This window comes from Canis lupus, chromosome 14, assembly GCF_011100685.1.
Source record: "Canis lupus familiaris isolate Mischka breed German Shepherd chromosome 14, alternate assembly UU_Cfam_GSD_1.0, whole genome shotgun sequence".
NCBI classification, from domain to species: Eukaryota; Metazoa; Chordata; class Mammalia; order Carnivora; family Canidae; genus Canis; species Canis lupus.
Window position 1 is genome coordinate 16,179,547 of NC_049235.1, and position 12,964 is coordinate 16,192,510.

At 38.7% G+C, this 12,964-nt stretch overlaps 2 protein-coding genes across 10 annotated transcripts in view; one reads left to right on the forward strand and one right to left on the reverse strand.

The window, feature by feature from the left end:
• CFAP69 (cilia and flagella associated protein 69) overlaps positions 1–1,011 on the forward strand; it is a 55,082-nt gene extending 54,071 nt beyond the window's left edge. For all 3 annotated transcript variants that reach the window (XM_038556745.1, XM_038556744.1, XM_038556746.1), the window contains 2 exons: positions 370–474; positions 803–1,011. In XM_038556745.1, coding sequence (XP_038412673.1) covers positions 370–474; positions 803–973 — 276 coding nt within the window. In that variant the 3' untranslated portion in view covers positions 974–1,011. The remainder of the gene's footprint in view (positions 1–369; positions 475–802) is intronic.
• Positions 1–12,964, reverse strand: part of FAM237B (family with sequence similarity 237 member B) — an 85,001-nt gene that overhangs the window by 46,478 nt on the left and 25,559 nt on the right. Inside the window, exons 7-16 of one of the 7 annotated variants that reach the window (XR_005369361.1) lie at positions 12,217–12,697; positions 11,323–11,567; positions 11,161–11,238; positions 9,224–9,617; positions 8,542–8,608; positions 5,350–5,390; positions 2,969–3,075; positions 2,772–2,865; positions 2,523–2,625; positions 788–1,837 (exon numbers count right to left, since the gene is read on the reverse strand). Coding sequence is in view for 3 of the 7 variants with exons in the window: in XM_038556747.1 (XP_038412675.1) it covers positions 8,574–8,608; positions 9,224–9,614 (426 nt within the window). In the remaining 4 variants the exon portion in view is untranslated. Of the gene's footprint in view, positions 1–787; positions 1,838–2,522; positions 2,626–2,771; positions 2,866–2,968; positions 3,076–5,349; positions 5,436–7,983; positions 8,609–9,223; positions 9,618–11,160; positions 11,239–11,322; positions 11,568–12,216; positions 12,698–12,964 lie in introns of those variants that run through there. The other 6 variants (XR_005369359.1, XR_005369362.1, XR_005369360.1 and 3 more) reach the window with 6 other exon arrangements.

The window sequence follows — 12,964 nt, forward strand, 5'->3', positions numbered from 1 at the left end:
AAGAAAAAAAAAAAAGAAAAGAAAACCTGCATCGCCTGAGGTAAAGCTAGTAGTTTATTAAATTATGTACTGAAAATTGAATGTGATTTCCAGAGGACCTGCTTTATTCTTTGGGCATATATGACTGATAACTCTGGAAATCTCAGTAATGTTTTCAGGTGACTGGTGTCTTCTGCAATGTATAAAAGATGTAGCTGACTATAACTATCTTCTTAGCCTAAGTGAGTAAGTTCAGGTTACAGTGCTACTTAATAAACAGTCCAAGTAGAAGTCAGGCACAATTAAATGTACTTCATATACTTCATTGCAAATATGATACTTAATGTCTTAATAGCAATATTACCTTCTTTCCAATTTAAAAATCTTCAGAAAGCAAAGAGACTTCAGGAGAAAGCTATAGAATCCTCTAGATACAGTGAGCACCCACCAAATGCAGTATTTCACAGGACAGATATTAAAGGCCTTAATACAACGGTAAGTTTTGTTTTGTTTTGTTGCTTCATAATTTTTTTAGTAAATACTGAATTTAGACTCCTAGAATGTTATTTCCATGAGGTTGTTTTCTCATATTTTTTTCTTCTCTTTTTCTTTAGTCAAATTTTACATAGTTAAGGCATATTTATCTCAAGAATACCTTCACTGTCACCCAGTACTGGTTTAGACCTGATCAGCCCTCCAGGATTCCCAAGAAACTGTTATAAGTTTGTATCTTTTCCAAAGTCAGCTTAAGGATGAATGGGTTTTTCTTTCATTGAAAAATTTTGTAAGTGAACGCTTAGATATATACCTTTTGCTTTTTCAGGTGCCTTCTGGTCGGGTAGTAACAGTGGAAAGCACCCCTGCCCGATTACTGGGAGGACCTCTGGCTGATACAGATATTGCTCTTAAAAAACTCCCTATTCGTGGAGGAGCCCTACAAAAGGTGAAAGCAGTGAAAACTGTGAATGAGTCAAAGAAGAGTGTTCCTACATAAAATAATCTACAGGCATTCTGAAATAAATTTTGCTTATAGTTTTTTAGTTAAAAATATCTTTATAAACAGAAAGCAAATATTTTAGTAAAATACTATGAAAAAATAAAAGTAAGCACATATAATTTATTTGTATTGAAAATACCTACATATAGCATCAGAAGAATTGTCATCAATTTCTTTGGAAAGATTACTAATTCTCTTAATTGAAATTGTAAAACATATTGTGTCAGTTAAAACTCCTTTGGTTGCATGTGAACTACTCCATCTGTTTTAAGCCAATAAAAACTTTTACAGGCTCTATAGCTATCAAAACTAGAGGTCATTTAGACTGCAGGCATTGCTGCATCTAGGGACTGAAACTCTGTGAGGAGTATCTTCTCCTTCCCTAACAGTCCCTGAATTGTATTCTCCCGAGTTGATACCCAGCAGAGAAGAATACGTGCCTGTCTTTCAACAGTCTCTGCAACTGCCTCTGCGTCTTGGGACCCTTGACTGGCCACATGCCCACTCCTGAGCCATTCACCATGACTTTGGTCAGATCAGTACTGCCTACTCCCAGAGCCAGAAGCAGGCTAACTCCAACCAAAATATATGGATGGGGTGGGAAATCAAGATATTGTTATCATATGTGAATATAAATACTGGGCAGCAAAAACATTTGCAACAAATTTGCTGGTCAAAGTAAAACATCGCTGTTATTAAAAGCAAATGTTGGGGCAGCCCTGGTGGCGCAGCGGTTTAGCGCCACCTGCAGCCCAGGGTGTGATCCTGGAGACCCGGGGTTGGAGTCCCACATCCGGCTTTCTGCGTTGAGCCTGCTTCTCCCTCTGCCTTGTGTCTCTGCCTCTCTCTCGCTCTCTCTGACTGACTGAATGAATGAATGAATGAATAAATGAATAAATAAATAAATAAATCTTTAAAAAAATAAAAATAAAAAAATAAAAGCAAATGTTATTCATGAGCTAAACAATAAAAATTTTTAAAAATGCAGATGGTTTTACTCTTAATACATAAATATGCAAACAAACTCTAATGCTATTTTTCTTCTTTAATGGGGAAGGGGAGGCGACAGTGAGGAAGTATCTTCCCCCCTTTGGTGTTGGAGGTATTTTACCAAAAAATAGGAGATAGATGCCTTAATGCTGGATGTAGAGCAGAGTGTCTCCATATGCCATTAAGAGATTTTCATAGTCTGTCTCCATTCCCATCAACCCCCCCCACCCCAGGAAGCCACAAAGTTGAGTTCATGTCCAGGACTGTGAGAGACAAGATCTTGTTTTCTTAAGTAGGGAAATATACTGGAATTTGAGTCTAGATTCTAGGCACATAGGCACACTCAACAGTGTACTGGTAAATGTGTAACAATAAGCTCTTCAAGGGGAAAATGCCCTCATTTGTAGTGTTTGCCAATTTAGATGGTATAAATACTCCCACTGTGACCAATTACAAGCAACCAGTATGATGCTACTGAATGCAAAGTTGGGAAAACATGCATAAAATCCACTTTATCAAATAAAAGAGGGCTCCATCACCCCCCCACTGAGCCCACCTTTTCCTACTTCCTTCTTCATCCTCCTCTTCCTCTTTCCTTTCCCCAAACTCACATTCCTCAAGGAATTTTCTATTATCCCCATCTGTGAAGGTAGCATAATCTGCAATGAGGGGAGAAACTGCAACTGTTGTTAATGTTCTAATTAGAATGAGTTGACAGTACACCATTAGCTAGCAGCTTCACATCCTGGCCCAGCAGCCCATTGTCCTTGCAGCCTACAGGAGTAGAAAATGTATATCAGCTTACCAGGGAACTTTGCATCTCCTGAATCATTTTCTCTATCATTGCCACCACCAAGATACTGGAAGGTATATTTTGTTCCTCTTCCTCACAAGAAGCCCTATGCACAAAGATTCCATGAGAGAATAGTTACTGGGACAAAAACAGACATGGATAGAGACATGCAATGATGAAATGACCATATGGAAAAGCACCAGATATACCTCAAGTATACCAGATACAGAATCAAGATGAAGTGTCCATGGCTAAGAACAATAAATCTTTGCATCATTTTGTAGACTATAAGCTCCTTTTTCAGTTGTTAAGCTCCCTAAGGACAAGGTAGAAACCACATTTCATTCATTATTGAAACCAATAATACATCAGTAAATAAATTATTAAATAAGTGTGATGGCAGCCTCAGCTCCTGACAGCCTTTCCCTTGAGCTCCGCAAATGCTGCAAAGCCCTGAGCTCAAAAGGAAGATTCATCCAAATATTAAACACATAATGCCAAACACAGACATATTAAAGTAGTTGAAATGTATTTATTCCATCCAGTGATAGACCCTCTCTAAAATGGCAAGACATAAATACTATTACATTAACTAATACTTTTATTATTTTTTAAAAGATTTTATTTATTTATTTATTCATGATAGAGAGAGAAAGAAGCAGGCTCCATGCTGGGAACCCAACACGGCACTCGATCCCGGGACTCCAGGATTGCACCCTGAGCCAAAGGCAGGCACTAAACCACTGAGCCATCCAGGGATCCCAACTAATACTTTTATATAACCAACATGTAGAAATAGAATTGATATTACTTGGCTGAATATAATTTTTATATGTAGTACAACTTGATATCTCCAAACTGATTAGGGCTGACTACAATTAAAATAATCAGTGACAACTTGATATCTCCAAACTGATTAGGGCTGACTACAATTAAAATAATCAGTGATATCTGTGGACCTTTCCCCTGTGCTGTGCAGATCTTACCCATCAGGAAAAGAAAAGGTAAAATAGGGCAGGTTGTTACTTAGCAGCCACTTAACAGTTGAAGAAATGTGAGTGGATGGAGGGTAGTGTTGCTTAATCCAGATACTTGCCCTTAGTAGACAGACAATGCATGGAGTTTGTATATTACAATACAGCCACCCTTGCAGTGAGCAAGTGAATAGGCCTGATAATGTCACTAATAGGTTTCTCCTCACACCCTGTGCTCCCACACCATTCCTGAGCCCACTTAGCCTATCCAGACTGAAAAGCAGAGAATATATTTCCCTTCCAGAAGTCAGCTGAGACAAAATTTCAAGCCCTCAAACTGAAACTTCTGCTTATAAAGTAAATGAAAAGAAACTCAAAAGAATAAAAATGGAGTTTAAGGAATATGAATGAAATGTTTTTCCATACACTTCAGTAGTGAGATTTTTACCACATGAGGGAGCTCATTCCATGATTAAACTGTTAGCCAGTTTTTGCTTAGATTGGATGAAAACCAGTGAATAATCAAGTGAATAACTCATTCATCTCCTCAGTCTGTCTTCTGGAGCACACAGTACGTTTCATATCACAGGAAACTATCATGTTCAGCCTAAGTCTTTTCAGGTCAAATATCCATTTTCTGTAACCATTCTTATTTAATTATTACAGACATTATATCTGGCCAGCCCCTTCTGAAGTGCCACAACTTGTTAATATTCCTCTACACTATGACCAGACAAACTAAACAAAGATTTCAAGTGTAGGAGGACTCATGAAGGACATAATGAAACTAGTTTTCCTTATTTTTGTACGTTTTCTGCCAACACAGTCTAAGCTTACTTAGATTTAAGCTTAATTAGCAATTATGTTTCATAATTGTTTGTATTAAATTTACAGTCAAGGATGCTTTTTGAGAAAGAAAAAGGCAGCCCCTGACATTCAGGAATTGGCCTGGTATTATCAGGTCAAAATTCTACAGAAACACGTACAGCTCAGATCTTAATTTCTAATAATGTTCTCCAATAAAAGAAACCAGGGCTCCTGAGGAAATGGCTGGTTCCAGGGATGGGTGGAAAAACACAAGATAAATCTAGAACATCCTATAGAGTTCCTGATGACCAAAGCTGGAACAATTTCAGAAACAAAATAAATAATGTAGTGTACTGGATTATAATCCAAAGTATAAATTTAAAAAGTCTGTAAGTCCCTAATATAAATAAATGATGAAAGAAAAGGAATGAAGGAAGTGGACGACGGGGAGGGAGTGAGTGTAGACAAATCTCCCATACGAAGAATTCCAGATACTTTATGTAGATATTCCCTCTTCAGTAGGTGGGACATAACTGCTCATACCCTTAACTGTGGGTTATGCTTATTGATTTGCTTCCAAAGAACACAGAGAAGAGAAAATAACATTACAGTGGAGAAACCTGGTATACACTACCTTAGCCAAGGTTAAACATCATCAGTGACAACTCATGTTGATGACATATCCCTTGATCTGAAGTATTGAGAAAAGTACTTTACATTTGCGGTCTTCATCTCAAAAAGCCTATAAACTCAGTCTAACCATGAGAAAAATAATCAGGCAAACCCAAATTGGATATTCTGCAACATACCTGACCAGTACTCAAAACTGTCAAGGTCATCTTCTTAGAGCCTAAGGAGACAAGATAACTCAATGTAAAGTGTCCTGGATGAGATTCTGAACAGAAAAAGGACATCAGGGAAAAACTAGTGAAATCCAAATAAAATATGAAATTTGGTTAATAATTTATCATTATTAGATCATTAGTTATGACAAACATACCATACTAATGTAAGATGTTAACTATAGGAAAAAATAGGTGAAGAATATACAAGATCGCTCTGCACTATCCTTGCAACTTTTCTGCAAACTTAAAACTATTCTAAAATAAAAAGTTTATTTTAAAGTTAAAAAATGATCTTTTGCCTCAGCTAGTCAGATGATTTTGAATAGGGCAAAAGAGAAATATATATTGTTCCCCACTCAACCACATCATGACCACCATTTTTTAACTTATATTTTGATATCATAAAACTACTTTTGAATTATTATTTCCTACTGTACCTTTGTTCCGCTGCAATGGCAGCTCTGTGAGTCAAGGATTATTTAGCAGTGTACTTTCAAGCTCAGTGAGTTTTTGTTGAATGAATGAATAATGAAAAAAGAATAAATTTTCCATATGCAAATGGCATGATTTGTGCCAAAAATTGTGAGGTGGGGAGGGGATTTTATTTATTTATTTTTTTAAGATTTTATTTATTTATTCATGAGAGATACACACACACACACAGAGGCAGAGACACAAGACAGAGGGAGAAGCTGGCTCCATGCAGGGGGCCTGACGTGGGACTCGATCCTGGGACTCCAGGATCATGCCCTGGGCCAAAGGCAGGAGCTAAACCGCTGAGCCACCCAGGGATCCTGGGGAGGGGATTTTAAACAGAATATGATATCTAAGTACCAGCAAAAAGGCTTAAATCAACTGTTCTGGCTTTAGAACAACAAAATGTCCTTATTTTTACTATTTTTAATAATCCAGTGTAGCCTGTAAATTCAACTAAGAGGTCTAGAAATCCATTTTGCAATTAACCCATTTTGGAAGGCTAACAAGTTTATTAACGCTAAAAAGTTCATCATTGCTGCAATAGAAGTTGTAACCACTATGGTGATGACAACTGGTTTTGTTTTTAGGCAAAAAAAAAAAAAAAAAATGTAGGCAAAAATTATCTGGTTTTGCCTTATGCCATTGAACTTTTGAGCTTTGATCATCTGCCCACAGGTTGTAAAAGAGATTCTCTAAGGAAAATCAATCCTTTGCCTCCATCTGTAGGAAATGAATTAGGCAACTTCTTGTGTATCTTTCTAGTCATTTGAATAAGAGAACACAGGACCTATTCTCAGCCAATTGATTTGATGAGGTTAGGGATCTGTCCTTAATTGTCAAGATAAAATATTTTCAATGTGGGAATTCATTAGACTTACAAATTCATATTTATCTGCAACCAATTATTATGTAAACTCAAGTATATGAAATACTTGTAAAATAATACTTGAAAGCTATGCAATCCATTCATTCTTCAGTATTGGAAATTCTTTAAAAATTCAAAAAAATATAAAACTAAAAACATATTCTTAACCTGGGGTTCACGACCCCAAACCCCCAAATCATACACAAATGATTTACACTGTGTACACGTAACTCCTACTAAAGTGTCTATAACTTCATCAGAATTTCAAAGTGGTCCATAACTCAAAGGATGTCACACCCCCTCCACCCTTAAAAGTTTATTCTTGGGACGCCAGGGTGGCTCAGTGGTTGAGCATCTGCCTTTGGCTCGGGGCATGATCCTGGGGTCCTGGGATCGAGTCCCGCATTGGGCTCTCTGCAGGGGGCCTGCTTCTCCCTCTGCCTTGTGTCTCTGCCTCTGTGTTTCTTATGAATAAATAAATAAAATCTTTAAAAAAAAAGTTTATTCTTGAATCAAGTCTAACTACCAGTGGCACACTTGTTCAGTGTTATTTTGGGGCTTTTAAAATTATTTATATTTAATTGAGTTTGGGCGTGCGGGCATCAGCTTTCATTGAAGGGAATCTGACATTGCCAGGATACTTGAAAACACAGTGCTGTATTCCATGGTTGCCATTATGAAAACCCATGATTTTTTTTTAAAGATTTATTTATTTATTTATGATAGAGAGAGAGAGAGAGAAGAAGAGACACAGGCAGAGGGAGAAGCAGGCTCCACACCGGGAGCCTGATGCGGAACTCAATCCCGGGACTCCAGGATCGAGCCCCGGGCCAAAGGCAGGCGCCAAACCGCTGAGCCACCCAGGGATCCCCGAAAACCCAGGATTTTTATTGTTTCTTAGTCCTAGCAATTGCTGGGCTTCTCCTAAACATATTGTTTGGTTTTTCTTATCAACAATGTGAATCTTGAAACTGCTCATGAGTCCTTCTTCACCTTGAGAAGTAGGACATTTAGACCAATTTACAGCTACTATTTTGTCAAAGGTACAAGTTTTTACAACATGCATTTGAAAGTATTAATCTAAACTACAACTGTATATTATTAGTTTCCTGTCTTCATTTTCTATCATATTAGTTTCCTCATCTACTTCATGCTATCCTATTGCTTGGCATATATTTTTAAAGCTTCATATCCTCTTTGGAATAAGATGTGAGATGTAAATAGGAAATAATAATTTAAAAAACTAAAGACAAAAATTCTACCAGACTGCACTTTAGTAAAACAAAGTTTATTACCTTTGTTATTCTTTTTAAAATATGAAGACAATAAAGGTGACAACATAAAAAAATTAGTCCTTAATGTATAGAAAAACACTTTAATACATAGGATGGCTCAGTGATGAAATGTACATTTCAGAAGCCACTCAGTACACTACATCAAGATTAAATATTACTTTTTAGGACAATACTGGCATTAATTTTGGCACAGTTTTAAAGTCAACATTATGTATAAGATACCTTATAAAATTAGTTACAGCATTACTCCATTGACTACTGTATTTAAAAATATATTGCATTTGCATTTTAAATGCTTTTTTAAAGATGGTTTACAAAGATGCCTTCCAAATAAAAAATTATTGACAAATTATCTGAAAAGATGGAAATGCTAATTCAATAGCCATAAAGCTTTTACACATCAAAAAAATACAGCTTTCATAAATATTGAAGAATTAGAAATAACAATTTTGATAAATACTACAGGAAATATTTGACCTCAGAAATACTGATAGAATTAAACTTTCAGGTTGATGTCACCTTGCTTGAGGTATTTTCCCATGTTCTCTCTCTTATACGTAATATTCATGTTTTGTAAAATCCAGTCCTATAATATTAGAGAGGAGAAATTGTTAATACTTACTCTAATGTGACTCTTAATATTTCTTCCTTTTAAATAACCCTACTGAAAAAAAATTTTTAAAGCCTAACTATATGTCCTATGTTTAAAATTTCTTCAATAAATGTAATAGGAATAATTATAGTGTTAAATAGCTTTCTTATGAACTATTCATGGGGAAAATACGGTAACAATTTTAATGATCTACCAAATGTATATGTAATAACATCTCAAGATCATTTAGATCTTGGGCAGCCCGGGTGGCTCAGCTGTTTAGCGCCACCTTCAGCCTAGGGCCTGGTCCTAGAGACAGACCCAGGAGGGAGTACCAGGTCAGGCTCCCTGCATGGAGCCTGCTTCTCCCTCTCCCTGTGTCTCTGTCCCTGTCTCTCTCTCTGTGTCTCTCATGAATAAATAAAATCTTAAAAAAAAAAATCATTTAGATCTCTATATCAGAGCCCCTCCAGTTGGTAAATAATAATGAAAATCAATTATATAAGAAAAAAATATGGCAAATTTGCTCACTTGTTGGCAAATAAGGATTAAATATTGAATTTTTAAGAAAACTAAACTGCTGTTCTCTTAAGTACACATTTAAATTACCTTCTGTTATCTTCTGTGGAAAATTATACTTGGGAGGCATCACCTGTCTTCTGCCCATTCCATGAGATCGTGAAAGCAAGCAGTCTACATACATGTCCCAGAAATCCTGAGCTATGCTTAAGAAGACATTATAATGTCTAGGCCGCTGGGATTTTTGCAAGAACAACATGAAATTCCAGAAAGCATCCACACTGTGCTGTATCTTGAGTTCCTTGAGATCTATCAGTGTCAAAGAGCAAGCATTCCAGCACCGGAAATCAATATCTTTTGTGATGCCGGGGCTGATGCTAGCAAGCACCCCCTTTTGAAATTCAAAATCAGCATTAATCAGACTGATCAGCATCATGCAGCCCAGTGGTAGGTAGAACCATCTTCTTGTGGCAAAACCCATATTCTATAGAGGAAAAAACAAAAAACAAGGAATATATTTTTTAAGTTTTTATATTTTAATTTAAATTCAAGTTAGTTAATATACAGTGCTGCAATGGTTTCAGGGGCAGAAACCAGTGATTTATCACCAGTGCTCATCCCACCAAGTGCCCTCCTTAATATCTATCACCCATTTACTTCACCTTCCTTCCAGCAACTTTCAGTTTGTTCTCTATGTTTAAGGGTCTCATGGTTTGCCTCCCTGTTTTTATCTTATTTTAGTTTTCCTTTCCTTTCCAGTGTTCATCTGTTTCTTTTAAAAAGAATATATTTTTAAGTAAAAAAGAAAATTATTCAATCGCTTAATGATCTGCTTAAGCCTAAAAATTTGTAAATACATATATATTTGGTTTTGATCAAGCCAAATTTGCCTACTATGTATTGGTTGGTTTTCCTCTAAGTTGCCAACTCTCAGACCTTTCTTTGAAAAAATAGTTACAACTTGTTTACCAACCTTCTGATGAAGTCTTCTGGAGCCATTGAAATCCAAAACATATTTATAACAATGTGATGGATTCATTTCATAACAGACTTTTAGAGCTGAAAGAAATCTTTAAAAGCATGTGCTCCAACCTTCTCCCTTTACAAACTAGAAAAGTTCTTATGATATGGCTCTGCAAGTTCTCAGGTCTCCTCTCTCTCCCTATCCAAGACTCCTACCACAATGCATTCCAACTAAGGGGATCAGAATGGAGCCCATTCTATGTGTAACCATGAGACAAGGGTGTTCACTCTTTTTTTTTTTTAATTTAGATGTTACCAATCTATTAGCCCAAATGGTGTTGAATGCTCAAGCACTAAGTTTCAAAGTTACTGATGCTTCTTACATTTATTCATTGCAAAATATTTGTTATGCACTGATGCCTAGTAGGTCCCTGGCTTTTCTCAGGTTGTTCCGACCTGTTTGGAGAAGATTAACATACATACCTGAAGGAGCACGAAGACAATAAAGGTAATATAACTAATAAGATATAGTGCAGGGCCAATGGCATTCGGCAAAATCTTGGCATTCTCTAATGCTTCTTTGTACAAGTTTCCCTGCCAACTAACTGATCACTCAGCACACTGGCTACATAAGTGGAAGTCAAGGACTAAATTGGCTTTGAATTGCCACAGACCTTATTCCAGGATGGCCCTGGAAATGTCCCTGACAAAACCTTGACAGCCTGGATAGAGGAGTGGAGGGGAGAGGGCGCAGATCCAGAAGACTTAGCACCTCCTTACTGATCTACGGCTGTCTGACACCTTCCCTAACATAAGTTAGGATGAAGAGACAAATCAAAAGAAACCAATTTAAACTTGTTATTCGGGTCGTTTCGCATCGTCGAAAACTGTGATCCCTCCAAAATGAGCTGCGAGTGCCAATTTATGATAGAGTCCTAAAAGAAAAGGATTGGGCGGGGCCTGAGATTGTCTCCCACAAGAGTTTCGGGCTACGGTCCTGAGCCGCGCCCTCCGGGGGCGGTCATCTGGGCTGGGAAGAGGGAGCCCGAGCGCGGATCCAGTACCTCTCCCGCGCCAAGGCGCGCGTGCAGCGCGGTGTCCCGCGTGCGCTGCGCTGGCTCGGGGTCGCAGGCGGCTCCCACCTGGGGGGGGACAAGAGGTCTCGGTGAGGGCTCCCGACGACTCCCGGACTTCCCAGCTCCCACCCCCTGCCCAGCCGGACCCACCTCCGGAGGCAGGCGAAAGTGGGGAGCGGCGATCCTCCACGGGCGTCCAGAGCGCTTGGAACTCGTCCTGTGCTGAAGTGTGCTGAAGTGTGCTGAGTGCGCGGCGCTCCGGGGCAGGGAGGCTCCGGGGCAGGGAGGCTCCGGGGCTGGGAGGTTCCGGCTCGCCAAGGGCGGCGCTTCGGGCTCTGCGGTGGCCTCGCGGGTGGCGCCGCGGTCAGCCCCGCAATCCGAACCACGCTCTTTTTCTAGAGAAAGAGTGAGGGGGCAGAAAGTGGGTGGCCGTTCTCCCGAGGCCCAGCCCTCTGATTGCCCACCTTCCCAGACCCGAGACCCACTGGACCCGCCACGCCCTGCACTGGCTCGCTGCTATCTTGCTCTTCTCTGAATTTCTCGAAATTACAGCGGCTCAGGTCTTCCTCACTCTCTCCCTTACTTACTTTATTTCTCAGAAAATCCATCAAAGCAGACAGTCTACTATATACCAAAGGTATCTCCTCCCTCCATCCTCCCAACCCTATTCTACTATCCAGAGAAAAACTTCCATAAGACTTATGGACCCTATGAAAATGAACTTCCTTGATGAGTTCTAACCTCTAACTAAGTGCCATTTAAATTATTAATACCAACACATACACACCTGCAACATACCTTCCCTTCGACCTAAATACACACTGTTTAACTCTGAGAGGTTTCTTTAGCATTTGGCAGAATGAAGATTCAGGGCAAGTCTCTTAAATATCTATCTGTATATTACGCATCAGTTTTAGCCTTGACACATCATTTGGACTATCTTTATGTTTAAGTCTGTCTTCTATGCCCAAATCCCAATAGCAATCATCACATGGAACTGTATGGGAAAATCAACCCAAAGCTAGTTGCCCTATCCCCACTTACCCTTAGGCAGATCACCCTTTCCTCATGGTCTTTTGAGCTGGAATGTTGAGACTACTGGCCAAACTCAACAGCCCAATTTCCCAGTAGCTGTCCTCCCTAAAGTCCACTTCTCCTAGCCCTATCACTCTTCAAAGCTCCACTCTGCCCTCCTCCACATATGTCATAATCATCATTAGCCCTGCCCTGACAATTCCTTTCCATGTCCCTTCCAACTCTAGGACCAGCTCCTCTACAAAACAGAACTGAGAAGTGATTCCTTTGCTCTGTTAAAGTAGAATGTACACAAATCCATCTCACACCAGGTTTTCTTCAGCTCTAGGTTTCTGGGCATTTCAGTCCACTATTAATCACAGATTCTTAGCAGAGTTAGCAGAGACATTGAAGGTGACCTAATCCAACGTCCAGAATCCCTTCTGAAGCTTGAACCCCTCCCTCTACCAAAGCTGTTGTCCAATTTGACTCGATCTTGGGCATTCCACTGCTATAAAGTAAGCAAAGGACGTAAATCAGCAATTCATAGGAGAGTAATAACTAAAATCTAGTATATATAAGACAAGAAGCTCATCCTCAAATAATACATTGTTTTTTCTAATTAAAGTTTAACAAAAATTGAAGCATTTGATATTCCACAATGTGAGTTATGCAATTATACAATATAAATTATACAATTTGATATTATGCAATGCAAATTTTTGAGAAAATGAACACTTTCATGTGAGTTTGAGAAGAATGTCAGCCAGTAAGCATA